Raw genomic sequence first — 26,969 nt, 5'->3', positions numbered from 1 at the left:
AATTGTTATTCTTACAGTAAATACCAAATGAAGTCTCTAGTCTCATAAAGACTGATCTCTTGACACTTTCGTAATACAAGAGCTCTTTGTACTTCTGTGTTTGTAATAAATTGGTCGTTATATTGTCTAGTTTTTCCGTTTTCGTCAGATATAAAAGCGAATTCGACAAACATGCATACCGTTGCAATAATGCAACTCAATGGGAGGTGAAAATTTTTTTCAAATTGTAATTCCATGTCGGTGTTATTAAATTCGCTTTTGCCTGCATTTGCGACATAACATGGAACGCCGAAAATTTGACGCTGCATTCTTGTGACCAGCTGTTTTGGAATGATAGTTGATGAGAGCCGGCAAGTTTTAGCCGAATGATAAAATGGTTTATCCGAAGAGTCATTCTGACGGTAATAGTTCAGGTGAAATAGACGATGATGTACCCTACCCCAATGCAGAGCCAAGAATCGATCTCGACTCCGTCGGCGATGTGTGGTGGATTTTATTCAAAGTTCACTGGATAACGTTTTCAGTATGTTTTAGTCTTTTAGCATTGTATAATGGCTATCAGTTGTACAAGACATTCCGCCTGAAGAGCACGACGAGGAAGAACTACATCAGTATTGTACAAGTTCTTGTCATATTACTCGGATTGACCAGAACGCTGTCTTTAAGTATTTCGCCTTACGATATCATGAGCAACACACCAAAACGCGTTCCGTACATTGTGCCTCGCTTGCTGTTTGCCCTTGGCTATCCTTGTCTTTTTTCTGGGTTCACATTTATGTACAAGATTTTTATGTTACTCAGCAAAGTTCAGGTTATGAAGAAAAATCCAATTGGAAGTAGAGTGGTCACTATAATTCTTGTTCTGCATTTTCTTGCGGTAATTACCGTCGAATTTCTCACAAGATATGTCAAAGGCGTGGAAGTTTTGTTGGTTTTTTGTGCCCTTTATTACTTTGTTGGATGTTTAGCCACCGCTCTTTGCTTACTCATCAGTGGAAGGCGTGTGGTAAAAAAAGAGAGAACAATTCAGAAATCGCTTCATCAATTTGACGACTCCAAAGCTCACCAGCGCGTAACACCAAATAATCTAACGGCAAGGAACAAAATCTTAAGGATTACCCTCTTGACTGCCGTATTTGGTGTGCTCTCTGCTCTGTTCTACATTTACACAATAGTTCTAATGATTAGATCTGTCAGTGGCGAAGCATTTTTTCCAGATCCCTGGACATGGCTCTTCGTAAACATATTTTTGAGAATTTTTGAGTTCTGCTTAGCTGCAACAATGAGTTACGCCGTTGCATCGAGTTATCGACACAATGCCCGTTCGGCAAGAACTTTTTATAACACAAAAGGTAGTTACGCTACCACAATCAGTGTTGCTTAACATATTTGAATCTTTTCTGTTACTCAATGACAAATAACATATTTCACTTCAGCACCATATTGGGGAAGCCTTTATAAAAGTATATATGTGTAAATATATCTCTAATCTATATCTCTGTTCTAATACATATTTCAAATCTAATGTATATTTAGGTTTCAACGTTTGAGTTGTTCCAATAACATGCATGTACAGGTCTCTCTAGAAAGAGTATAGCAGTTATTTTTAATTTCATTTATCAACACGATGATCGAATTGCGTTTATGAGTTACGCTGTTGCATTGAGTAATCGACGCAATGTTTGTTCGGCAAGAACTTTTTATAATTCAAGAAATAGTGACGCCTCCACCATCAGTGTTAAGTGAGAGTCGTCCCTGTGACACAAAGACCAATCATACATTCCACTTAAGCAACATATTGGGAAAGCCTCGATAAAAGTATGTATATCTAAATATTTCTCTAAATGATTCGAGATACTATTAACATTATTTGCGCAATACAACAGTTTTCCCGGCTTTTACAATTATCAAATCCTAGAACATAATTTCTATTATGCTTCGTTGAACAAACTTCCCCATTGTTCAGAAATTATTTTTCATCTTGGAATACGTCATTATAATATTGAAGGGTAGCTAATAAGATGTCATAATGAATCAAAGCATCTTAAATTCTAAACCGAATAAACACGTGAACAAGCGCTTCTTTAATCAATGATTCTGAGAGCAATTATAAGCAACATATTTCTCAGTTTTCTTGAGATTTTTGTAAACAATGCATCTGTTTTTAAATGTATTCAAATGTAATTACAAACAAGTAAAGTGTGATATGATTAGTTTTGACACCTGCAAGATCATTCATGATGCTCTTTATGTGTGTTTATGTATTAAACATTGTCTTATTCACACAAACTTAAATATCAAATTTTGGTTCTTTAAGCAGACAACGCCTCCACGTTATCATAACACTGTGACAAAAGTGACTTTTTTCCTCTTGAATCAATTTTGTGAAGCCTCCGTAGCTCTGGATAGCTATAAACTACCAATATATTTTTAATTGCTTAGACTTAAATCGGGATCTAGAGGAGGTTTTGAGGCCGATGAGCTCTGTTTTCTTTGAATTAATATAAAGACTCTTCTTTGAAAAAGATTGGCAATGTGTCAAAGCACATGCCAGTTTAATAACATAAAAGTACAAATACAAAGTAAATTCCAGGAAAGGTTTTACACAATTCAAACAAAATACTTTACAAATAAAGTTTTTATGAATAGAAAAGAAATGGTGAGGTGAGGTGATAAAATGCACCGTCAAGGTGAGAAAGGGGGGGGGGGAAGGTTGAAAGTTTTGTGAAACTTCACATGACTACGGCCAACTCCAGAATGATTTGGTAATGTTTGCGCAGTACCTATGATACCACATTCTGTGCACGCAAATCACCCTTTGAGCATGTGAGCTGAATAGAAATTTTACCAAACTGCCAGTTTGCCCTTGCAGCGTCGGTAATTAACTATATATTGAACTTCATTACTTTAGCACGTGAACTGTTCCGAGTAAATAAACCTAAATAGAAAAAAACTTCCCCCCGTACTTTTGTATTTCTTTACAAAGTTCTTCCTACCCTCTCTCCGTTTCTCTAAGTTTAACTTAACTATTTACAAGTTAAAGTGTAAATTAATGCGCAGAAGCAATAAAATTATTATTGGCTTGTGAAACTAGCTAGCTCTTTGATTTTCATGCATGCAAAGTGATATTTTTTAACTTCCTGCAATCCAATTTGCTGTGGAAGCTAGCAGCTTTTTGCAGTATATCTTGACCGTTGTCCAAAAGTGCTTTTCTTTGGCCATATATTTCACACAAAGTAAAATTTTAATTGTTAAAAACTGATTTAGAAGCCATATAAATTTTTCAAGGAAAAGGCAAAATGTTCCCAGATGGTAGTTATCATAGCGAGAATGGCTTTACTATGCAGAACAAATTAATTGTTTTAATTACTTAATTGTTTTAATTAATTAATTGTTTTAATTAATTTAATTTAATTAATTAAAACAATCCCATTTCAACATAAACAAGCCACATATCGGCCATTTCACAAAGTGAATTGCTTTTTTTTAAAAAATAATGTTATTTACCGTTAATATCGGTTCGTACTTAACAAATATGTTTTTAGTTTGGACCTCTCAGTCCAAGCTGAAATAATTAACGTATATATATATATTGTGCTGCAGTCGAGTTGTTATATCCTTTATTGACTGAGTTTCTTAGAATTGCTGGCGAAGGTCGTACACCAAAAACCAATCGACAAAACCTTAGCTTAAATACTTCTGAATGAAGATCCCTATCATCCCTTACCCAGAAAAAAAACGAAGCACGTCTCTATCTTCCTTATCAATTACAATAATTAAGAATGCTTTCTCAATGTCAGCAACTAGCCCAATCTTGTTTTGTCGAAATTTGACGAGCAAAGCAAAGATTTGTGGAATGATATTCGGCCCGGTCAGTAAGCAATCGTTTAGTGAAAAGTTACGCAAGTTCGTCGTAGCAGATCCATCATATACAACGCGTAGCTTCGTAGTAACCTTATCCTTTGGTATGACACAATGATGGGGAAGATAGTGAATTTTACAACGATCCTTATCAGATGCCTGAACCCTTTCGACTATTCCTGCTGACAATTGTTCAGAAATACCATTATTACATTTATCAAGATTTTGTGGATCCTTTAGCAGTTTTTGATGCAATGATCTCAATCTATTATGACAGAGTTCTTAATCATCATCAATTTGCGCATGATCATCTTTCCATGGCAGACCAACTTCGTAGCGTGTTAGAGTAAATCGAATATTTCGCACAAAATCTTGTTCCTCGGGTGAGTTCTCTGAGTCAAAGGAGTCAATGCCAACGCTCTCAAATTCCCAGAAACACTTCAATGATATTAATCACTCATCGGTTACCAGAGTAGAATTATTAAGGCAATCGGCTGCTAAAATGATGCTGTTCACAGTATGTCCGTCTGATTTTTGTGATGACCATCCAGACAAAAGCCATCCCAATTTGCTGCTCATCGCTGTTGGACCATTTTCTCCTCGTACAACATCTCTCGTGACTACGTCACAATAATGATCAGCTCCTATCAAGATATCGATTGAATCACAGATACCATTGTCATCAGAAGTATCAAAGTATGCAAGTTCTAAATCATGAAGATGTGGATATTCGTCTATATGTATCCTAGTAGGAAGTGGTGCACATATTGTAGGAAATGCAATTGCATTAATCTCTACTACCTCACCTCCACTCTTGTTTGCAATGCTCACCTTGAACACTTCGTAGCTTACTCGTTTACTCTTGCTTTGGCTAAAGGTATTTAATGGAAGTGTCTCCTTACCAATTGAATTTAACCTTAACCGGCCTTGAAGTCACCTTCGAATGTAAGACCTTTGGCTTCCAGTGTCAAAATGAATTTGCGCTGAAACCGATTTTGATCGATTCGATACGAGAGCTCTGGCCGTCTGCAAAAGAACACTTCCCTTGACAGTTCGTGTGACAGCTGTTGTGGTTGGAGAGGTCACTCCTGACCTCTCCCTTAACAATGTCGACATTTTCTTGTGACGATACACTTGCTTGCTTGGTGTCCCTTATTCAGACAAAAAAGCAACGGTTGGAGTCCCTTAGAATTTTAACTCGGGCTTCCCTTCCCTTTACCTCTTCACAAGATGCTGAATAATGTGATCCTTGACAGTATACGCATTTAACCTTGAAGGTACAAGCACCGTCTTTATCATTTTTTGTTACTACAAATGTTCCAGCTTGGTGTTTTGCAATCGAACGCAATGACTCGCTCATTTCACGTGCCTCAATTCAAACTTTATGGTTTTGAGCAACTTATCAATTTGCCAAACATCACTAGTAGCTTTTCGTGCTACCTGCAATCTTATTTCACTCGGTAGTTTGGACATAATAATTGGTATTAGCAGACTGCCGTACTGGTTTGCAGATACCCCAAGCGAATCAAGTCCTCGCACTTGAACACTTATTTGATCGAAAACATATCTCAATTGCTCCATATATGTGCAGCAATGACCTGTAGGGTTCGACCAAATGTATCTTGCAGAATCGCAATTGCTGCGTCATAATTTGCTGATGATAAGGTAAGTCCCTTTATCCAACGTGCTGCACTACCTTCAAGTAATAAGAATACGTAATTGTTTGCCTTAGACATACTCTCGTTGCTGCGAATCGTAGCATTGTATAAGTCCCAAAAGGCGTTACATTCTGTGATCTTTCCACTGAATTTTGGCAATTGAAGTTTGGGAAGCTTTGCCAACATTATCACTGGTGTTGTTCTTATAGGGGCATTCAAAGTCGTAGAATTCTTATTAATCACTTCATTCGTAATCGTATCACTAGCATTCGTGTTCGTATAGACCGCATTCGTGTTCGTATTGACTGCATTCGTGTTTGTATTGACCGCATTCGTGATCGTATTAACTGCATTCGTGTTCGGGTTATTCTAATCGTTGCTTATCATTGTGTTACTCGTGCTTTCTGTTTCTACCACTAAAGGAATCTGTTCGACTTGTGGTGTAGGACTTTGCCTTCTTTTTATAGTTTCTTGACAAATCTCCGGTTTTCTTGCTGCTTAGATTTTACGTCTAGTGTATAGAATTTTATCCGAGACGGCGGCTGCTTCTTCCATTTCTTGTTCAATATCCGTTACATCACATATCCCAATAAATTTGTCGTTTATTTCGTCTAAGATCTTCATCTTACTCTCAAGTTGTTCAGGGATGACATTACATCGTTCGATGTCTACTTCAGTGGCATCCAGAAGCTCGAGTGTTTCTTTTACAAGCCTTGTACACACGCCACGATAACCGCCTCGTTTGGCGCGAAGTCGTTCAATATTATCCTTTGACATTTCTTTGGTTTTCGAATTAAGCTGCTCCAGAAAACCGTCGTACACCTACTTACCGGTCCCACGTTGGGCACCACTTTATGATTGTTCGAAATATACTCACAAATCTTTGGACGGAACAGACAAGATGTATTGGCTTTCTATATGCACATTTCACTAACGTATAATTGAAATGTTTTTTTTTCTATTTTGCATTTATAATTATTAGTCTGATCTCCTCATCACTGAACGATCCTTTCTATCAATCTTTCTTACAGATCATAAGATGAAGGGGTTTATCTGTCATTATCAAACAGAAACATACGTTTATATGTTTGCCGGTAAATTCGTTTTGACGTTGTTTCACGGCGTGTTGCAACACGTTAAAACTTTCAGGTGGAAGTTTATCAGTTAGGAGAAAAATGATCAAAAAATTAAATACAGAGCAAGATAGAGTGTGCAAACTAAAACAGAACAACGTTCTGTATGTTCGAAGTTAACTCCTCTTCAGATGCGATATTTCACCAATAGGATGCAAAATACTACGCAACAACTTCAGAATACCACCATTTTATATTTTTGTATAAAAATCCCTGGATTCTGATGCCATTGTACAAGAGCATTTGCCTATTTGCGACTCTTTTTTGCAATAAATATGTGACTTTGCTGGACACTTACAGGAAAATCACGTTGCTATAGCAGCTAATAATTTATTGGTATTGAAGCAAATAATTCCATTTTCATGTAGAATAAGTTACTCTGCATGTCAAATGTTTTCTAATAATTTGCTAAAAACTGTATTTCCATTTACTTCTCTCCCATTGAAAGAAAAAAAAAGAGATACCATAATACTTGACAAGTAAAGTAAACGGTTATAACTATATGTTTTCAGTGCTGCCTTCCTGCGTATCGGCTGCTGCGATGCTCTTCTAAAACATCCGATGCTTCATTATATGCATGAATGTTCTGAGTAGACCAATTTCACCAAGTTAAGGGTGGAACGTTTACTAACAAATCAAAATTATACTAAGCGTGCATCATTACCAGTAACTCTTAAGAATGTGTAAGTTCGACGCTGCTTTTATAAACATCCCTAACTGTGTGTAGTTTCGTGAATGAGCGAGGCAATCTGTGCTTATAGAACGGGAACAGGTATGTTTTTTGTTGTGTTGTTACATCAAGTATCTCGTTCTGCATGATGAATAACTACCATTGAGTTCTATAATAACTAGAGCGGCTATCTCAAGTGCGGCCTTAGATATCTGATGACGCCAAAAAATGGCGGATTTCGTCCTTTGCCGCTGAGATTTACCGAAATTGACCGCTTTTCTGAAAATTTCCCAATTTCCCACTCCCTCCTGAGGAAAGAGTGAGGAAAATGTATGTGTGTATTTGGGATTCGGCAAGCAATTTTTTGATGAAAATCAAGGTAAAAACCTTAAATTCATAACAGCGAGTCAACTGTGGTTGTCAGTTATCTGCTCCTACGAGGATGCATTAATAACTATAGACGAAAGAGCTATATGTCGGCTACACATGTATGAATGCAGATGTGCGTCGTTTTCTTACCAGCGTCAAACTTGATTGATCGATTAAACTCTTTAGTCTATACAAAAAAGTATATCATAGTTCATCTCCACGGTCCATGAGAGAAAAGTCAGCTTATTTGTTATCATTGCTATTTTGCTTCTATTCATGCAATGGGCAATGGCTTTTTTCGCCACAATTGTAGGATTTTTACTTGTTTCTTTAAAAACGTACATATTAAATCTCTGGATATTTACGGATTTTCTGTAATTGAGTTTCTTATGAAATTTCAAAAAGACTCAAGTCTGCATAGGTTTGGTAAATGAAAACAAACAATATTGTATAGAAATTACTTTAAGTAACCTTTTTGTGATGTTCTGAAATGCAAGTGCATCAAATACTTGTAAAGTTGTAGCACATTTTGATTTTGTTGTATTGATATATGAATTGGGCAAAATGCAAATAATTATCAAAACACTTATGCTTCCAATGGTGTTTATAATTCATTTGTAGTTTTAATACTTCTACCTTTCTTTTTCACTTTGTTTTGTTTTTCCTATATTTGCAATAATAGTGCACTATAATTTGAATGATTAACACAGTTTTCACCTGAATAATAAATTTCATAAGCAGTTGGTATTGCATTTTGTTCTCTGAGTATCCACATCTGGTGTTTTGTTCATACAAGAATGATGACGTGCAAGTAGATATGTCATAGCAGGCAATAAAACCAAATGAATTACATACCTATAGTGTTCTTTTATGCTAGAAGCTTAAAAGCTTTTTAGAAATAAGAATATTATTGTATTATATTACCTCTATATCATCAATCTCATGATAAGAAATAAGAAGCAAAAAATTTGTAGAAAAGCTTTGAAAAGTGAAAAACTTTTCTTTAAAAAAGCAGCAATAATGCATATGATAAATCTCCATTCTGTACTCTAATAGGTAAATAAGCTCAAATTTTTCTTAAAGAATTATAAGAAATATATAAGAAATATACAGTCAGTGGCGTAGCTAGCGGTCTGGCTGGTCGGGCCCAGCCCGACCAAATATTTTCCCAAAAATGAAAAATTTGTTTTCTTTAAAATTGGATTTGCGAAAATTTTAAATTCTGCGACTCTTTTTGCAATAATCCACAGTCTATTAGTGTAATATTTGTCAAATTGCGTCGTTATTAGCAAATTATCATATTTTTAAACGTTACTTAGCAACAATGACTAGTGCATTTCTAGTGCCAGGCATTACGCAGTTTAGTCGGGCTCTGAAAATTCAGCCCGACCAAGTAGTAAAATCTATAGTGGGATTATCTGCAATCTGATTGGTTGACAGCAACTGAGCAAACTCAAATGCGCTGTTTCGCAACATCTAGTCGGGCTCTGAAAATTCAGCCCGACCAAGTAATAAAATCTATAGTGGGAATATCTGTAATCTGATTGGTTGAGAGTAGCTGTGAACACACTCAAACGTTTAACAACATCTTTTCGGGCTCATTTTCAAAAGCGTGACTTGAATTTTGAGCTTTAAATATACGTTTGGAAATCGTGATAACTTACATTACAATGGCTTCGGCTAATGAAATCGATATAATAAGTGAACTACAAAGAAACCCTTTTCTGTTCGACAATCAGGCGAGCAAAATATACTCGTAAAGCAGCGGCCAATTCCAAATTTACAAGCGACTACAGGCAATAGAAGCTTTCAGGAAAGTTGGTACTCGAAGAAAGATTGGCTTTGTGGTAGCTCAGAAAAGAATGCATTGTTCTGTTGGCCTTGTCTTTTATTTTGCCCTGGATCGTCATCTTCATGGACGCAGACGGGATTCAAAACATGAAGAATTTCCTATCCGATTGTAAGAAGCATGAGAAGGCAAAATCGCACATGGGTGCCTACAAGACCTGGAAGACCTACGGTTTTCAGCCTCGTATCGACTGTCTCATGTCACAAACTAGACGTGAAGAGATTCAGCGTCATAACGAGGAGGTAAGGCAAAACAGGGAAATGTTGAAACCATAACAGAAGCTGTTTTATACTTGTCTAGGCAAGAGCTTGCATTTAGGGGCATGATGAATCTAGTGGCAGCATGAATAGAGGAAATTATAGAGAGCTACTTGAAAGTTTTGCCAAGATGGATTCTGTTTTTGAAAGCGATTACATGGAAGGCTTGCTGAAACCCACCTTGCTGGGGGAGGGCGGTTTACTGGAGTCTCTCCTGATATTCAGAATGATTTGATTGATTGTCTTGATAAGATAATAGAGGATGAGATTTTAAAGGAAATATATTGCTGCACTTTCTTAACTATACAGGTTGATGAGGCAACTGATGTTTCTACCAAAGAACAATTGAGTGTAATTGTTCGAATGGACAAAGGGGAAAGTGTCATTGAAAGACAGCTTGGGTTTGTTGATGTTAGTTGTGATAGGACTGCAACTGCTATATCATCAGTGGTTAAGGGTAAGTTAAGTCAATATAATAATGTGAAAGAGAAATTTATTGGACAGACTTATGATGGTGCATCTGTTATGTCTGGTCATCTCAATGGTGTTCAAGCTCAAGTTCAGCAGGATTATCCTTATGCTCAATTTGTTCACTGTGCTGCCCATAGACTAAATCTAGTATTATGTCAAGCTGCATCCTCCATCTCACCTGTTAAGATTTTCTTTGTTAATATTAGTGCTTTCTGCACCTTTACTAGCAATTCCCCCCAAAAGAAAAGCTTTACTATCATCCCATAGGCTTGAGTTTCCTAGTCCTGGTGACACAAGATGGTATTATAGGGCTCATGTCATCAATGTCTTGCATTCTAACTATGAGAAACTGATAGACATATTTGAAAATCTTACTGATAATCCAATAGGTTGGGACGATGAAACGTTAAGTAAGGTTACTGGTTTACTTGGCTACCTTAATGGCTTCTTGTTTTGTTTCTTGGTACATGTTTTCCAGAGAATTCTTGAGCAGTCATCCATACTTTATTCTATCTTGCAAGACAAGGACACTGACTTTCATTATGGAATGAGTAGGTTTGAGAGATTCAAGGCCTTTGTTGCTTCTCTGAGAAATGATACAGAATATTGTCAGGTGTGCAACCTGGCTGTTGAGAAAGTGGGACCATCAGTAACCAGGTATGACCAACGGCATAATTACAAACAAATTTATGTATTTTGAAATTCTTGACACAGTTGTGACTATGCTGACTGAGCGATTTCAGGATATGGAGCGTTTTAGATTTTTGACCTTGTTAACCCTAGGGTGTTTAAGATGTGGAAAGGTGAAGTGCCCTCAGAAAAGATAAATCTTCTAAAGGAGGTTTATGGTGATATGTTTGACATACCAATGCTAGTTAGCCAACTTTGTTTTATTTACAGAGATAAAGACTTTCACTGTGATTCATGCGATGAATTATTGAAATATATTTTCAGTTCCATTATCAATCTAGTATTCCAGAAGTTGTAAAACTGTTAAAGATAAATGGGGTTTGTCAATTACAAGTGCTTCAGTTGAGAGGTCATTTTCTTGTTTGAAGAGGGTAAAAATTATCTTAGAAATACTATGAGCCAAGGACGTTTTAGTTCTCTTTGCAGGATTTCCATTCACAAAGACATACTGTCAGAGAAAGAAGACGCCAACACATTGCATGATGAGGTAGTAAAGAAGTTCATTGAAAACCACGAAGACTTGCTTTTTATACAAATAGGTATTCATATATGGCTGATAGCGAGCTGATGATGTCTTACGTCCATGCCATGTGAGAATTTTTCCGGGAATATTTTAATGCAGTCAATGATGATTGTCATTTCAGCACGACAATTTCATCACAACTTTTGATAGTTGTTGATGACAAATCTGAGCCTTTTTCGGTTCTTTTGTCAAAGTTTCTTTACAAGATGTACATAGGTATCTATTTATGTATGTGGTGTTGAAAAAATAAATCACATATCTGCAACTATTTTTGAACTGTTTCCTGCTTTACTATAAGATCCTTCGGCAATTTAAAATAACCAAAATGGTTCTATTTCCTGCATAAATATCACGCATTTGCTTTCTAAGATAGCCATTTCCGACGTTCTAGGGAGTCTAAATTCGGAAAATTTTCTCGCCCGACCAAATGTTTTTCGCTAGCTACGCCACTGTATACAGTACAGTAACTTTAAAGGTTTCATCACTGAATCTTTAATGCTTCAGTATAGTGCATTAGATATTAGTAACATTCAAACTACCCTCAACTAAAATATTTTGATAAAGATATGACATGATTTAAACATTAAGTTACATAAAACCCAGTGGCTTATACAGTTTGAAGCTTCACATCTGCATTGAGTCATCATCAATCTCAGTACAAATGTTTACATAGACACAAACTTTATGGCCTTCCATTTTACATGTTTGTGAATTGACATTTCATTAAGCATCAAAACACACACAACCTTCTTGCCATCTTTCTTTGGATCATGAACTTTAACTTCAAAGCATTCAAGGCATCCTTAGTGAATCCATTGTCTCCATCCATAGAATTTGACCACGATCAAATTAAATAACTCTGGATAGGGCAGATATTAAATCAATTATCTTTACAGCATTTTATTTTTTAAGACTCTGCCTGGTCAATAACATCTTCCAGTCATCTTTACTCCTTGATGTACCCTGAATGTTGTCAGCAAATAGAACATAACAAGCTCTGCTCCAAATCATGGGTACCGTTGGAGCTGATCATTTATTTTTGATACTTACTCACAGAGCAAAATGTGTGCAGGGTCTTTTTTGCTTTAGGGAAACTATTTTGCAAATAAATGGGTAAATTTACGATTTCATGCATTAACGAATGACAGAAAAGTATGCAGAATTTTATAAACAAAAACAGGAAAACATCAGTATATTTGGCGTTCAAGTCAGTCTTAAAAAATACGATCTTTAATATGTGTTTTATGGCTTTTCAAGTGCATGTATAATTGCTTTTCAATCGTTGACGGACTAACAAAACAAACAACTACCTCACCTGTGAGAAGCGATATGTTCCTTTTTGTGGAAACTACGACATCCAACAATTGAACGATTGAAGTGTTGGCATTATAAAAGAAATGCCAAAAAAGATATCGTCACAGAATATGGAACTAACGATATCCATATTCTGTGATATCGTGTTTGTTTTTGAAAAATTCTTTATAATTTACTATAGACACCAGGGGGAGGTCGAGAATATTATTTTTCTGCAAAGCGATCATTTCAGCGGAAATACGTCCTTTGGCCGCCATTTTTTTGGCGTCCTCGCCCCAGTAAAGTTAGCCGCTCCAGTTATTATAGAAATTAATGATAACTACATCATGTAGAGATATCGGAACAAATCATTTTGATCATATTTTATTATGTGCATTTTGTTTAATTTCTTTTTTGCTTCAAGCTATGTCTCTTGCTATAGTTTTATACTCTTTCCAAGGAAACAATGAACAAGCTATGAACATTTTGTTGCCTTAATAAAGTTAGAAAATACAAGTGGCTGCTTTGATGATTCGGCAATTCCATAGCGCTTAATTTGAAAAATCTTTTTGTTATTTTTGGAATTGTGGAACGGCAAAAGTTTGCATTACAAGAGATTGTGCCTTCGAAAGCTTTACTTGACGTAAGCGCTTAAATTTGCAAAACTTCAAATCAGAAATTCTTACTATAGCTAATACTGCTTCTCAATATACTAGATTACTATAATCTAACTCATCTTTTCTTAAAACTATACTGGGCAGAGGGTTGCTTTCACAGAAAAACTGCAAAACTGCACTGATGATTAATAACTCTATAAGGCTGCATGACAGACATTCACCTAAATGCGTGCTTTCAATATAATTTTGTAGAAAAAAATGCTTGTTGTATAACAGCATGTTGGCTTTTAAATATTTTTAAAATTATGTTTCAGTAACGGTAGTTTGACCTTACCCCCTCAAGTTGTGCAACATTAGTTTTACCTTACCCCCTCAAATTGTGTGCAACATAGACTCATGATGCACAATTTGGTAAGCTTAAAAAGAAATTCTATATACTTGAGTAAAAAAATTGTGTGGTAACGTTTTTTTCGCAACAAATTCTTACAAAGATAAATGTTGTTATAGCTACTTCAAAACCGTTTCTCCCAGCATGTATCATTCACTAAAACTAATTCTAGTTTCTATTAAGTTGAATCTTTCTTTAGATCATCAATTGTTCACTTTATAGAATAATTTGTTGAACGTGAATTTAAAAATTTTAATGTTTACGACATTTTTAAAATATACATCTAACCAAGAATGAATTTAATAATTAGATCTTATTTCTGTTTTCTCCTTGCAAAAAAGAAAGCTAAGAATATGTCATGTGTTGACTTGTGGTTCTTATTCACACATTCATTAAACTGATTATATAATGACTTACATCAGCCGTATTTTGGTTGACATTACACAGCTCCGAAAAAAATGATTTTACACTCATATCTTACACTCTGTATGTCATTTATTATTAATTTCAACAATTTTTTAAGGGGTTTTTGTTATTGGGTATTTTAACCAATTTTCATTGGGTATGGAAAATTTGAACCAATTTCTGTTTGATTGTTTTAACAATTGGCAATTAGTTTAACATTTGGTAAGAAATAACACATTTAATATTTGTCCATTTTCTAACCAAGTTTCAAATTATTGTCATGGCTGCATCCGGAACAGGGGTTTTTTGCTTATTTTAGATCCACAGTTTGTACAATGTGCAGTACGAGCCCAATTGATTGAGATATTCCAAAAATCGTTGGGATGCTGTCTTCAATTTTTAACCCTATATCAACATTCTTACTTGGTAGACATGGTTTGAGCAGTTTAGCTCTTCTCCGATCATTTTGTTCATTGATGACAATTGAAGATTGAAATGTTTTTCAATACTAGGTAAGTCACCATTATTTTATATAAGCTTTCTCTACCAAAAGATCCAGCTAACAGATGATAACATAAAAAATAATTAATTTGAGGTGACTCATCAAGAGTTGATGAAAAGCCCAAGACATGATGATTTTTTTGTTCATACAACAGATTTGAGTGTTCTCGCAGTAGGGCCTTCTTTTCAGATAATGTCTTACATAACAACAAATTTCAGTAGCAATATTCTAGCCACCTAGCCATAGCATAGGTGGCTGGAACTACATTTTGTTAGTCAATGACATAAGCAGATAAGCTAGTGTATGTTTTGCCAACTGTCAAAAATTGTTCTTTTCCAATTCAGCCTCATTCTGTAATTTGCAACTCTTTTGACATTGCTTCAGTCTTTGTCTATGATGTTTGAGCTGCTGTAGATTAGCAATTTAAATCTAGTGCAATCGATCAAGCGTCAAGAAGCTAAATTTTTAGGTGTTCGCTGTTTGCACAACTATTTCCGTTTTAATTCTGAAAATGCTGGAATTCCCCATCATTCTACGCAGTTCGTCATTCCTTTTGAAGTAAATGGTTTTGAGCACTTCTAAAATGCTCAGTTCTATTCATGCCATCTTCCGTGTTAAACGATCAGCTTTCATATACCGTGATTCTCGCGATAACTCTGTCAGAAGAATGTATACAGCTATTTAACAAGAAGTAAGTCTATCATTGTTGATAATTTCTATACATGCATGTAGTTCGTAAGACGAAACTTGCAAATTCCGTCTTATTAAAATATGACTACTTTTAAATCTAAAATGAGACTTTTTGTAAATTGTTTATTGTAACGCTTTTCTGATTTACTTACAAAATTAACGTGAGACAAGGCCGCGACTTCCTATTCGCGAATACGTTTTATTTAATTGAGTAGCTAATGCTGATATTGGTTCATTTTTTGACTTCATAGATTGTCGTCTATAGTTAGCCTGTCGCATTAAATTATCAGTTGACTCAATTCAGTAATACACTTCACTTCCCTTAAGTAATAATCAAATTGTTCAGTTTGCATTTTCTATTGTATTTTAACTTTTTAACTGTTTATTTTACATGTATCGTGAGTTAAAAATGTAAGCAAGACGTAATTTTTAACTTTAGCAGGGATGCTCTAGATTTCACAACGGGAAACATTCGTAAAATATATTTTCCGACAAATTCATTACGACGTCGTTTCATTAGTTTGCCACATGTTCAGCATCAAAGTTTATTAGGAAATAACATTAAACGTGTTCACTGACATAAAACAACCGGTACAACGTTCTGTATTTTGCAAACCCAATTAGTATTGTTTTTAGAAAACATTATTGTGTAGCTAGACTTGCCCATATTTGGCATAATACTTACATATAGTTGTATCAGCCTATATATAATTCATACAAGTTTAAGCATATATTAATGCTTAAACGTCCATATGTAATAATTTTTGTTTTAGTCACTAAATTTTCATTTAAAACTGCTCCTTTTGATCTTCAACAACTTCCTTGTTCTGATGTATCTAAAATATTTCGAATATTTATACAGGAAACTAATTTTTAAAATTTTTGTATAAAATCAACAGCCTAGAGACCGTGCTACACTATCCTATAATGATGTAATGTTAAATGAAGATATGATCTTCGCACTATGCTGGGCCATTTAAGCAAATGTCTCATGAACCTGAAAAATCATTTCATATCTTCATTTAATTTCAAACACCGCACTGCATATAACATTCTTTCAAATGATGTAATGTATTGTCTATCCCTTACCGGAAAACAATTCTCTAAATTTTTTGTACAAGGATGTACAACAAAAATTAGTTAAATATAAACTGCGCATAAAGGAAAGCAATAAAGTTAAGTTGCTTATAGAGATGTTGGTATAGTGTTCCATGTTCTACAGGCTCTGACATAAAAATTGTTTTGAAGTGGTGTTGTTTTCGATTAAGTAATATTCCGCTCGCTTGCAAAATTTGCAGAATAGTGTCATGTGTAGGTAAGTCACCGTTTTATCTTCGTCGGAACAATCTAGAAATCAAACGTTATATCTCGAAGTTTTGGTGACGGGTCTATATGTGTGAATGTGGTTTCCGAAAAAAGGCATGAGTAAAAAGTGCACAATCTGCATTTAACGTCTCAAGTTGAAAGAAAAAATTGTGTAAGATATAACAGTACTAATAAAAGGTCAAATGTTTTTTCAATAAGCGCTGCTATCCAGAAAGAACTGCTTGAGTGTGGTTTCATATATGAAATATCCGATTTGTGTGTATGAAACGAGAACGTATATATATTTAAAATAAAGTTTGACGAAATACCCAATTTCTGTTTATGAAATGAGAACATTTATATATTTGAAATAAAAGTTTGACCTTGTTGACCTGTGCAAACTATATGTCCTCAATTATGAGAACAGCTAAGCAATATATAGATGTTAGCGAACCGCAGCATATATCTTTTAGGGGGGAGGGGAACATTTTCGGCATTGAATGAGTTATTTAATCAACTTTCCAACAATACACCTACGTATGTAGAGGTGTTTGGAAAGGGCCATTTTTATTGTATACAGTAACTTTACGCCTTGATGCAAAGTATTTTTGATTTATTTAATTACTATAGCTGAGCAATGTCTCTTGTTGCAATTGTTTTATCCGATTTCCAAAAAAGTGCTGATGATGAGCTATCAGTAAAAGAACACGAGTTACTAAACGTTGTTAACAGAAATGATGAAAACTGGTGGAAGGTAAACAATCGGCATGGAAAAACTGGATTGGTGCCTGTAAACAACTTGGCAGCACCTATACATAACGAAGCCATCAAGATCATATCTCGAGGGAAAACTTTTGATAGGTATGACAGCGAATACGAAGATGCGTTGTCAGTTTATAAAGGACAAGAAGTCGCTATTTTTGATAAAAGTGATGATGATTGGTGGTATGTTGGATTCCGAGGTCAAATTGGCTACTTGCCTAAAGTTATTATAGCAGAATTCGAGGTATATATTCTGATGAAATTAATATCATAATTGTATATAAAAAATCCAGAGCTAATTATATGTTATGAATTCTTAGCCACTTGAAAAAAACGACAAGCGAGGTATGTGAATTAATAATTTATGTTTATACCATGCCTAGCTTGAGTCAATTAAACGCAATGTTAGTTTTGAAATATATCATTCATTTTTTCACCATTAGAGAGCACTGATTTTCATTTCAATGATCTGTTTGTCTTTTTTTAGATTTGCAAAAGTTTGCATTCCAAGTAATAGTGCCTTCAAGAGCTTTATGTAAAGTAAGTGCTCTTTACAATACTATAAATCGCAATAATATGATAACACTACTTTAGTACCAAAATACTGTGGTCTCGTTCATCAAAACACATAGATTATACCCGACAAGAGGATTGCATCCTAACAAAAATGTCTTGGTCAGGTTTTTGTTACCTTCAACGGATAGCTCATCGTTGTTGTTTTTTCCCTTTGATTTTCATGAGAGGACTACACTGTACTAGTTTTACCAGAGTATTTTTCTTTTCTTTTTCCACTTCTAGGAAGGAGCTGATGTTCTTGTCACATTTCAAAAACCTCTTCCAAACAGGGGGCAATATTTTGTTAACTTTAAAGGAAATCAGAGTGACTTTACGGTTCTTGGTGAATTCCTCAACGATTTCACATTAAAGATCACCACGCCAAGTAAATTTCTTATTTCATGCTGTATTACTTTGTAGTCAGTGTATATCTTCTTTGTCTATTATTTGTTTGAGAAGTATAGACTTCCGAAAATTTTATTTCGTATTACAATTTCAACATATTTTCAAATTTTTTCTAGTATGCTCTGAAGCCGAAAAAACAAAAGTAACAATCAATCATAAACAATTTGGACTCCCCCAGCAGCTAATTGCTGAAGGAATTGATTTTGAGTTTGAATCTAATACAGATGTCACTTATCGCCTTCTAAAGACAGAGGATGCTCCCTTGGATATAGTGCACAATTTACTTGAAATTTTCAACCCTAAATATGAAGACTTGAGTGATGTGAGCTTAGTTTCTCCTTATTATAAAAATGCACTGAGAAAGAGTCTAAGAGAGCAGAAACAACGCCATTTGATATTAATTTTGATTTAAGTTAATGGCGACACTTCGTCTTGACAAAAGACATCTTTAGAATCATATGAATTTAGTCACAATATAAAAGTATGAATGCATACACTATTTATACTTGTCAAATTCAAAGAAAATTAGACTACGATAAAAACACGACAGATTTTAAAAAGTTTCAAAAGCTAATGAGCTTCTCTGAACTATGAGTGAAAGATTCAGTTTGTGAACTAAAAAAACTTTCATTGATTAGAGGGTTGTATGATTTACATGAAGGGCATTTATAAGGTGTGAAAGTCATCAAATCACGCAGGGTATCTGGAATTGTGCTGATTAGATATGTTAGGGTTAGAGGATTTCTTGTATTGAGTGAGACTAGCGAATGTTAATAGCTTCTAATGGGTAAATAACGCGCATTGCGACTCACATAAGTGTAAGTTTTCCCCTAGCAAATCATTGTTTTTCACAATCATATGACCTATAGAAGAGGTAATATATGTACAATGTTCAAGGAAATAATGCATAGCACAATAAAATGTACTAATTAGAAACATTTTCTCATCAACACACTGTAATATTACGCTTTGTAAGCTGTTTAAAATTTGTATCTGTGTTCAAACTCCTTATTCAATTGAGCATCATTAGTCAGATTTATGGATGATCGTGTTTATGTTAAGAATTTATTTTCCTCTAAGCATATCAATCGTTATAGTTGAAACTCTCTTATTTTCAGAGCGACATAGATCGTGTTTATGATTATGCAACTGTTAGATCATGGAAGATCATGGAAGATTGCTATAATAAATACATTATCAATAATTATCAGTATACTTTCATGGATATCAGGGAACAAAAGGATGAAGGCGATTGTGACGGTATGATGCCTGACTTTGAATTAAAAAACTTTAAGGTATATTATTTTTCATGTAACATAATAATACAAACATTTCGGAAAGCCTTAATTTGGAAAGGAAGATGTAGTTTGGAAAGTCTGATGTAGTCTCATTAGATTTTTTTTTAAGATCAAGATGGTACATAGCATAAAAAGTTGAATTAATCCAAATTTTCAGGCTTTACTTTGCGACTGTTAACTCGATCACTCAAAAGTAAAGTAGAAGTTAAAAACATAAAAAATTACTTTTATTTACCTTAAGGTTTGGCATGAATTAATTGGCTTTCTCCAATTGATATATTGCTAAAAAAAATCCAGATTGCAGTAATTTTGTTATTCATATAACCGCTTTAGTGGGTCGGGAAATTTTGGTATATGTTTTGATACCAGTCACTCCTGATGCTAAAAAATCGCTTGTGCTTTTTTCCCGTGTTAATTACCTTTATTAATTACCTAAGTTTCAGAGACCTTAAGTATTGATGACGAGAGCATGGATAGAGACTTGAAAAGAATGACAGAAAAAGAGGTTATACTAGCTCTACTTGCAAAGTGCGTCAAAACAAAACGTGTAACTCAAGAGCAGGCACAGCAAATAGCGGAGACATTGTACTTTAAGGTAAATATTGCATCATGTAGAGGAAAAGTTTGCTTTGCTAAGGCACGATGCTGATGAAAGTGGAAGAAACATTAAACGTAGCTATTTGTGTAGCTATTTGTATTTTTGTTCTCACGCTTTTGTTGCAGTGTATGTATTCTGACCTGTAGCTAATGTATTCTAAACTTAAAAATCAGGTAAATTTTTAAGAGAAACAAGCAATAAACACTTTACCAGAAAATACATTTTGTATTTGATTAAAACAAACATACACTGCTTCAGATGTAAAAATACTGTTAAAAGAAACAGTTTTAGCAGTCATAAATTTGGGGTAATGTTGCCAAGTATTTAACAAATTCAAAACTCATGTGCAACTTGGCTAAGGCTTTGCCTATTTATACACTTACTTTAAGAAGCTAATCAAGTTTATCACTTTTAAAGTTAAACTTATATCCTTAAAAGATAGCTGGTATATGTAATAAGTGCATGATTTATGGTGGCAAAATTAAAATGTGTCTTTCAAGGAAAGCCATTTCACACATATGCATGCATGTCCATAGGGCATAAATCAGCACTAGTTGGCTTATAAATTAAACGCTGTAATTTTTAGGCGAATGACTTTGAACCAGTTTATGAAGCTATTAAATATGAAGGTATGATTGAATTTAGATCACATTTTAAATCCCAATGTTGATCATGGATGTAATATAGATGTAGATCATGAATAGGATGTAGATCAAAGTAATTCTAAATAAAAATAAAGGAGATTTTTATATGTTTGCATTTGATATAAAACATGCCTATGTATCTATACAAGAAATGATATAATGAGTAAAATGGTGATCGGTAAAATGGATTTGAATAAAATTTTGGCCTGTTGAGAATGTCATTTTCAAATACTGCGAACACTCTCAAGCGTGAGAAAGACGAGTGTTGTTTAACTATCTTAATTTTAGGCCCAGGTTATGTTGATAATTCCAAAAATGGTGACAATGCCGATGAAAACAGTTCAGAGGAAGAAGTCGTTTTCCCTGAATGGAAAAAATGCTTTCTGGACGATGACTACAACATTCGAGACGAGGTCCATAACAAATTAAAAGAGTGAGTATTTTTTGTTTAGAGAACTGGAGAATAATTCCCAGAATAATAAAGTGGCATGCTATATTGTGTTAAGGCTGGTTATGAGGATATTAACTACATACACAATAACTGTGAAACTTGACCATAAAATAATTTTAAATTCCTTTTTATGATTTTTTATGATCAATATTTTTTAGAATATTGTGGATTACTGGAGCCTATGGTATCGTGCATAAAGATAAAAACAAAAAGATGCCATATGAACATTTGTATGTCACAGTTGATAACAAGGAAAACAAATCAGAAGATATTTTAAGAAATGAGATGGATGAAAAGTTTGGATTGGAAACTTCAAAGTTTATTGAATTCCGGTATAAACAACCAAAGAAACGAAAGTTCTTATTTTCATCCAATCTCCGTGCTAAGGATGGTATCTTGCCAATAAATGGCGACATACAGATTCAAAATAGCACTAGTTCTCGGAATAATCATATTTCTCACATGAACGATATTTCTTGCGGCTCTCTGACAATGTTCTGTTGCAAAAAAGAAATGTATTATGCATTGACTTGTGCACATGTTGCTTGTGTTACAGACCAACTTTCTGTCTCAAAAGCATTTGGTCAGGAAAATGAGGTTTCGATAATAATTGATAACGTGAATGCTAGAAATGAGAATGATGGTAACAGGTATTTCTACCAGCTTCCTAACTCTGACGAGAAAAGACAACTGGGTGGTTTTCCTTGCAACACGGTCAGTACGTTTGACAGTGAATCTGATATGATGTATATTCCAATTGGAAAGAAAGAAGATTTCCAACATCTCGGTGGAGATGATATGGAAAATTTTTCTTTGGACTTAAAAGAAACAAACAAAGAGCTTTACAAAACAGCAAACAGCAATAAAGGTTTTGTGGAAGTTCGTACAAGTAATCACATCACAGGTGTTATTAGTGACCGAAACTTTTCCTGCATTGACGGAAACTTAAAACCTATTTTCAAGAATGCTGTGATGGTAAAAAGTATGGATTCCTTTCTACAGAATGGAGACTCTGGAAGTCTCGTTTATTTCAAAGATCGGGAAAATAATTGGCAGCCATTTGCTTATGCTGTGTGCGAAATAGTTGATGATGATGATGGTGATGATGATATTGAAACTACCGAGAAACACTTTTTGTGTTTAAAATTGGATAAAACTTTGAAGATGCTAGATCTCAAGGACTGTAAGTTCTTTAAGAAGAATTGCCTTTGTTCTTTGTCACGTGAAGAATTGAGTTCCTAAACTGTTCTTTTGCATTCATTTATTAACCAGTCTTTGTGTGGAAACATATTAGTAATTTTCAGTGTTTATTGAACTTAGAAAACAAACTGTAAACTTACTATAGATTTGTATAATGCACAATTTAATTATTTAGAAAATCAATTTATTTAAGTTGAAACATTGTATAGTAAGAATTTTTGATCCAAAGTTTCTAGAAGATTTATGATATCATTGAAAAGTTTATAAACACAATGGTTTAGTGCAGATGATTCGTATAGTTTGGCAAACAATATTTGATGAAATATTTGATGACAGTGGAGACTTGTGGTTGATCCGTAAATAATATCATGAACGTACAGTCTATAATTTAACGAATGTATTACTATTATTGTAATTTGTAAACCTATAAAAGATCACGTAAGATTGTGCATATTCAATATATTAATATGTTTATAAAGTCAGTTCTCACGAGCATGTCCATATTTCATAATTTGATTGACTGACCAGATGTATTACTTGCTTTATAAGAAAGTTTTTTAATGATATAATTGTTGAAACTATCAAACCTTACAATAAGAGAAGATTTTTCTTATCAGAAAAAAGAAACCTATACCAAGAGTAGAGAGTATTTCGCCAAACGAATTCAATGCGCTTGGATTAACGCGGAAAAAGTTATTAATACCATTATTACGTGTACCAATTGGTGTTTTTTCTGTGTATTACTCATGCTATCTACCAATGGCTATTTTGTTTGTTTCAAATACAGTGTAGAAAATTTTTACTGCAATTTTTCATATTTGATTCGTCAGTTAGTTAGACGTGGCAAAATATTAAGGTAATTGCATTAATTTGAGCTATTCAATATGGTCTCCCGTGGTTAATTTGTTTCTAATCATGCAGCATAACATTTTTGTATTGATTCTTAGCATATTCTAAAGTTTCTTTTAAAAAGGACTTTGTTGTCAAAGGCGATTATGGACACCTTGTTGTTGAAAACACGATACTGGTGATGGAAATAATATTGGAAAGTGAGTGTAAATTATTGACTTGTATGTAATCTACCAAACCACGAAAGAAGCGAATGCTTTCTTGTTAAGTGCTGCTTTGTAAGAGATGCCATGGTTCGTGAGTTCTCAATGCAAACGCAGTAGTTTGAAATAGCAGCAATTATTCTTAAATGGAATCCTTTATATGTTCACTTGTTTCGTAAGCAGTTGTGTTAAAGTGAATGTATAAGAAATGCTTTCACAAACACGTACTTTTTGTTTAGAAATAATTGGATGCAATGTATATTGACGTTAAGAGCGTTTGTAGCGGTAGTCCTTTAATATTGCGTTACTTCATGTTCTATCGCTATGCAAAAATATGAGTAATATAATTGAAGTAATTAAGTCCTTTCAACGACATTGGCATGCAACGAACGTAGTATCTAAAGATAAAGTTTAATTATTCATATAAAATATAGAAATATATTAGTCATGTTATTACTAAAATTAAAAGTGATCATAAATTAAAAATGCAATCCATAGGAACTCATGCTTAATACGTATATATGTAGAACATAAAGATGGTACAAAAACGATCGGTGTTACCAAAGATGATCTTGTCCATGAAATTGGTAAAAAACTAAGTACTCAATGGAAAGAGCTTGGGAGAAACCTAGTAATACCTGGTGATAGATTAGACATTATAAACCACGATGAATATGAAGTGGAAGAAAAAGCAATTCAAGTTTTTCAACATTGGAAAAGAAATACCGGAAAAAATTCTACTGTGAAAACTTTATTTCGTGTTTTGTCCAATTTTTGCTTTGGAGATGCTTCAGAATATTTACGAGGTATATGTATAGCATCCCCTGTTAATTATCAAAGTGTTTTTAAAAAAAGTGTAGGATAGGACATGCTTATACTATCATATATAACATAACCGAGATCAAAGCTCGTCTAAGCCCCATATTTCTCATGTGCCTAAAACTGCATCAAAATTTAATTACTTATCCTATGCTTTGATTTTTTGTATTACTGTAAACCTTGAAAGGATGAAAAAAAGGAGTGCCAGCATCCACTGGAAAGTAATAGATGTTTTAATTAAATGTAATATATATTAATTGGATATCCTTAACTTTTTTTTCTTTTTCTCATGCACTTAAATATAACCTTTGGTTACATTTTATATAAATTATAGCTGCTCAATTTTTGACCTGTCATACCTAGAGGGCCTTCCATGTGTAATTTCGTCGAACTATGAAGAAGTCTTCAGAGATATGTTTCTTGACGAAGATTACAACATTCGAGACGACATTCACGATATATTCAAAGAAGTCTTCAGAGATATGTTTCTTGACGAAGATTACAACATTCGAGACGACATTCACGATATATTCAAATTGTAAGATTGCATGTGTAAAGAATTCTTTGGTCGTTAAATTATCTACAGCTATGAGGAAAAAAGAATTCATTATGCTGTATTGATATCACCTCTTTGAAAGCTAGACATTTTAATCAACATACTAATGCAATTTTTTATAATGCATAGTTGATATGAAGAACTATACATAAAGAAATGTTTATTGTTGGTTTCCTTAACCATTTTTTGTCTTTATTTATACACAGTTTTGAAAATTATTTCACCTCAATGCAAAACATTTCCAGCAAACCATTCTTCCGCATCTTACACACTGAAATCTTCTTTTTGTCTGTAAACGGTTGCAACACGTTATGAAACTCAAACAACTTAACATGTTTACGTCCTTCTTTATTCTGAACTTTTTAGAGTCTTTGGGATACATGGAGCGTATGGAATAGTGAATAAAGATAAAAACAAAAACATGCCATTTGAACATCTTTATGTCACAGTTCATGAACAAGAAAGAATCTATGAAGAAATTTTAAAAGAAAGGATCGATAAAGAATTTGGATGGAAAGCTTCAACATTCATCGAATTTCGTCGTACATCATCTTCATCATTTAGGTTTATATTGTTAGGTCATGTTCGTGCCAGGAATAGTTCATCAAATTTGTCGCAGAAATTTAGTGATGACAATAAGTGTTGCGGTGCCTTGACAATGTTCTGTCGTCAAAATGAAAATTACTATGCATTAACCTGCGGGCATGTTGCTTGTGACACCAAAGATTTACAAAATGATGTTCCAAAAATAACCGATGTAATAAATACCAGAAATGCAAATGATGTTAACATGTATTTCTACCATCCACACAACTCCAAAGAGGAAATACAACTGAGTACTGTTCCCTGCGACACTGTTAGTAAGTTTAACAGTGAAGCAGATATCATGTGTATTCCAGTTGGAAATAAAGACAATTTTCAGCGTCTAGGTGGAGATAATATGAAAAATCTTGCTTTGAATTTCAAAGAAATAAACGAAGAGCTTTACAAAACAGCAAACAGCAATAAAGGTCTTGTAAACGTTCGTACCAGTAATCACGTCACTGGTTTTATCATTGAACGAAATTTTTCGTACATTGACGCTTCTTCAACGACAATTTTCAAAAATGCCGTCAAGGTAAAGAGTAGTGCCTCATTTCTGGAGAAAGGTGACTCAGGAACTCTTGTCTATTTCAAAGATAGAAAAGATCTTTGGCGGCCATTTGCATATGGCGTGTGCAAAATTGATGATGAGGATGACGATGATGGTGATGATGACGACGATTGTTATAAGTATGACAATAATGGTAACTGCGAAGATTTCAAGGAATACTATTTATGCTTAAAATTGGATAAAGCATTAAAAATGCTCGATCTAAAAGATTGTGAATTCTTTATAGAAGCAGAAAATGTTAACCATAGCGCTTCATCGAATTGAAGAAAATTGCAAAAAATGATGATATACAATATGCATGCTTCATACAATCCGAGTTAACAAGTTTATCGTAAAAAAGTTAATGTATGTAATTTAGCTTTCTTGTAAGGATGGTTCTTTAGATGTTGATTTTGTAAAGTTTCGAGGCATTTAAATTTTGTCGATTTAATTAAAACACTGCAATGTATGTGTTTTAAATATAGATGAAACTTTAAATGTACTTAAATTCAAAGTTGTTTGCTAAATACGTTCTTGGACAGAGATAACGCTGATATTATTAAGTTAAATGGTTGTGCATTTGAACTGATGGTAGTCATAATTACATGTTTTCAATTCCCAGAGGCCAAACAGTTTTTATTGCGAAAGAAAGCAGATATTCAAAACTAGCTAATAAGCTACTGCCTTTTTTGAATTGCCCTGCATAGTTAAAAACAGTTTGTTTGGTCTTTGGTAATTCTGCACTGCATATGTAAACAATACCTGACTACAAACAAGATAGCAATGACAAGTACATTCTTTATGGTGAGCTAAAAA

General features: G+C 34.1%; 4 protein-coding genes across 8 annotated transcripts; all 4 read left to right on the top strand.

The window, feature by feature from the left end:
- Positions 1-295: 295 nt before the first annotated feature.
- On the top strand, positions 296-1,529 carry LOC124439199. Its single transcript, XM_046989429.1, has one exon. The coding sequence runs from the start codon at positions 374-376 to the stop codon at positions 1,382-1,384; it is 1,011 nt and encodes a 336-aa protein (XP_046845385.1). The 5' UTR covers positions 296-373; the 3' UTR covers positions 1,385-1,529.
- Positions 1,530-9,407: 7,878 nt separating this feature from the next.
- On the top strand, positions 9,408-10,931 carry LOC124439098 (zinc finger MYM-type protein 1-like). 3 transcript variants are annotated; one of them, XM_046989314.1, is made up of 3 exons: positions 9,408-9,782; positions 10,107-10,254; positions 10,747-10,931. In XM_046989314.1, the coding sequence occupies exons 1-3, from the start codon at positions 9,606-9,608 to the stop codon at positions 10,755-10,757; spliced, it is 336 nt and encodes a 111-aa protein (XP_046845270.1). In that variant the 5' UTR covers positions 9,408-9,605; the 3' UTR covers positions 10,758-10,931. The 3 variants fall into 3 exon arrangements, with proteins under 3 accessions (XP_046845270.1, XP_046845269.1, XP_046845268.1); XM_046989313.1 differs by having other exon boundaries at positions 10,824-10,930; XM_046989312.1 differs by having other exon boundaries at positions 10,107-10,920.
- Positions 10,932-15,163: 4,232 nt separating this feature from the next.
- Positions 15,164-23,089, top strand: LOC124439006. 2 transcript variants are annotated; one of them, XM_046989204.1, is made up of 11 exons: positions 15,164-15,377; positions 17,312-17,687; positions 17,764-17,788; positions 17,931-17,983; positions 18,242-18,383; positions 18,520-18,725; positions 19,522-19,663; positions 20,145-20,296; positions 20,886-20,928; positions 21,232-21,376; positions 21,553-23,089. In XM_046989204.1, the coding sequence occupies exons 2-11, from the start codon at positions 17,319-17,321 to the stop codon at positions 22,634-22,636; spliced, it is 2,361 nt and encodes a 786-aa protein (XP_046845160.1). In that variant the 5' UTR covers positions 15,164-15,377; positions 17,312-17,318; the 3' UTR covers positions 22,637-23,089. The 2 variants fall into 2 exon arrangements, with proteins under 2 accessions (XP_046845160.1, XP_046845159.1); XM_046989203.1 differs by having other exon boundaries at positions 20,139-20,296.
- Positions 23,090-23,552: 463 nt separating this feature from the next.
- Positions 23,553-26,661, top strand: LOC124439211. 2 transcript variants are annotated; one of them, XM_046989439.1, is made up of 5 exons: positions 23,553-23,643; positions 24,174-24,452; positions 24,829-24,876; positions 24,946-25,003; positions 25,388-26,661. In XM_046989439.1, the coding sequence occupies exons 1-5, from the start codon at positions 23,625-23,627 to the stop codon at positions 26,436-26,438; spliced, it is 1,455 nt and encodes a 484-aa protein (XP_046845395.1). In that variant the 5' UTR covers positions 23,553-23,624; the 3' UTR covers positions 26,439-26,661. The 2 variants fall into 2 exon arrangements, with proteins under 2 accessions (XP_046845395.1, XP_046845394.1); XM_046989438.1 differs by having other exon boundaries at positions 24,829-25,003.
- Positions 26,662-26,969: the final 308 nt, after the last annotated feature.

Source organism: Xenia sp. Carnegie-2017, unplaced genomic scaffold, assembly GCF_021976095.1.
Source record: "Xenia sp. Carnegie-2017 unplaced genomic scaffold, XeniaSp_v1 HiC_scaffold_19, whole genome shotgun sequence".
Taxonomy (NCBI): domain Eukaryota; kingdom Metazoa; phylum Cnidaria; class Anthozoa; order Malacalcyonacea; family Xeniidae; genus Xenia; species Xenia sp. Carnegie-2017.
This window is presented reverse-complemented; position numbering and strand designations above follow the sequence as displayed.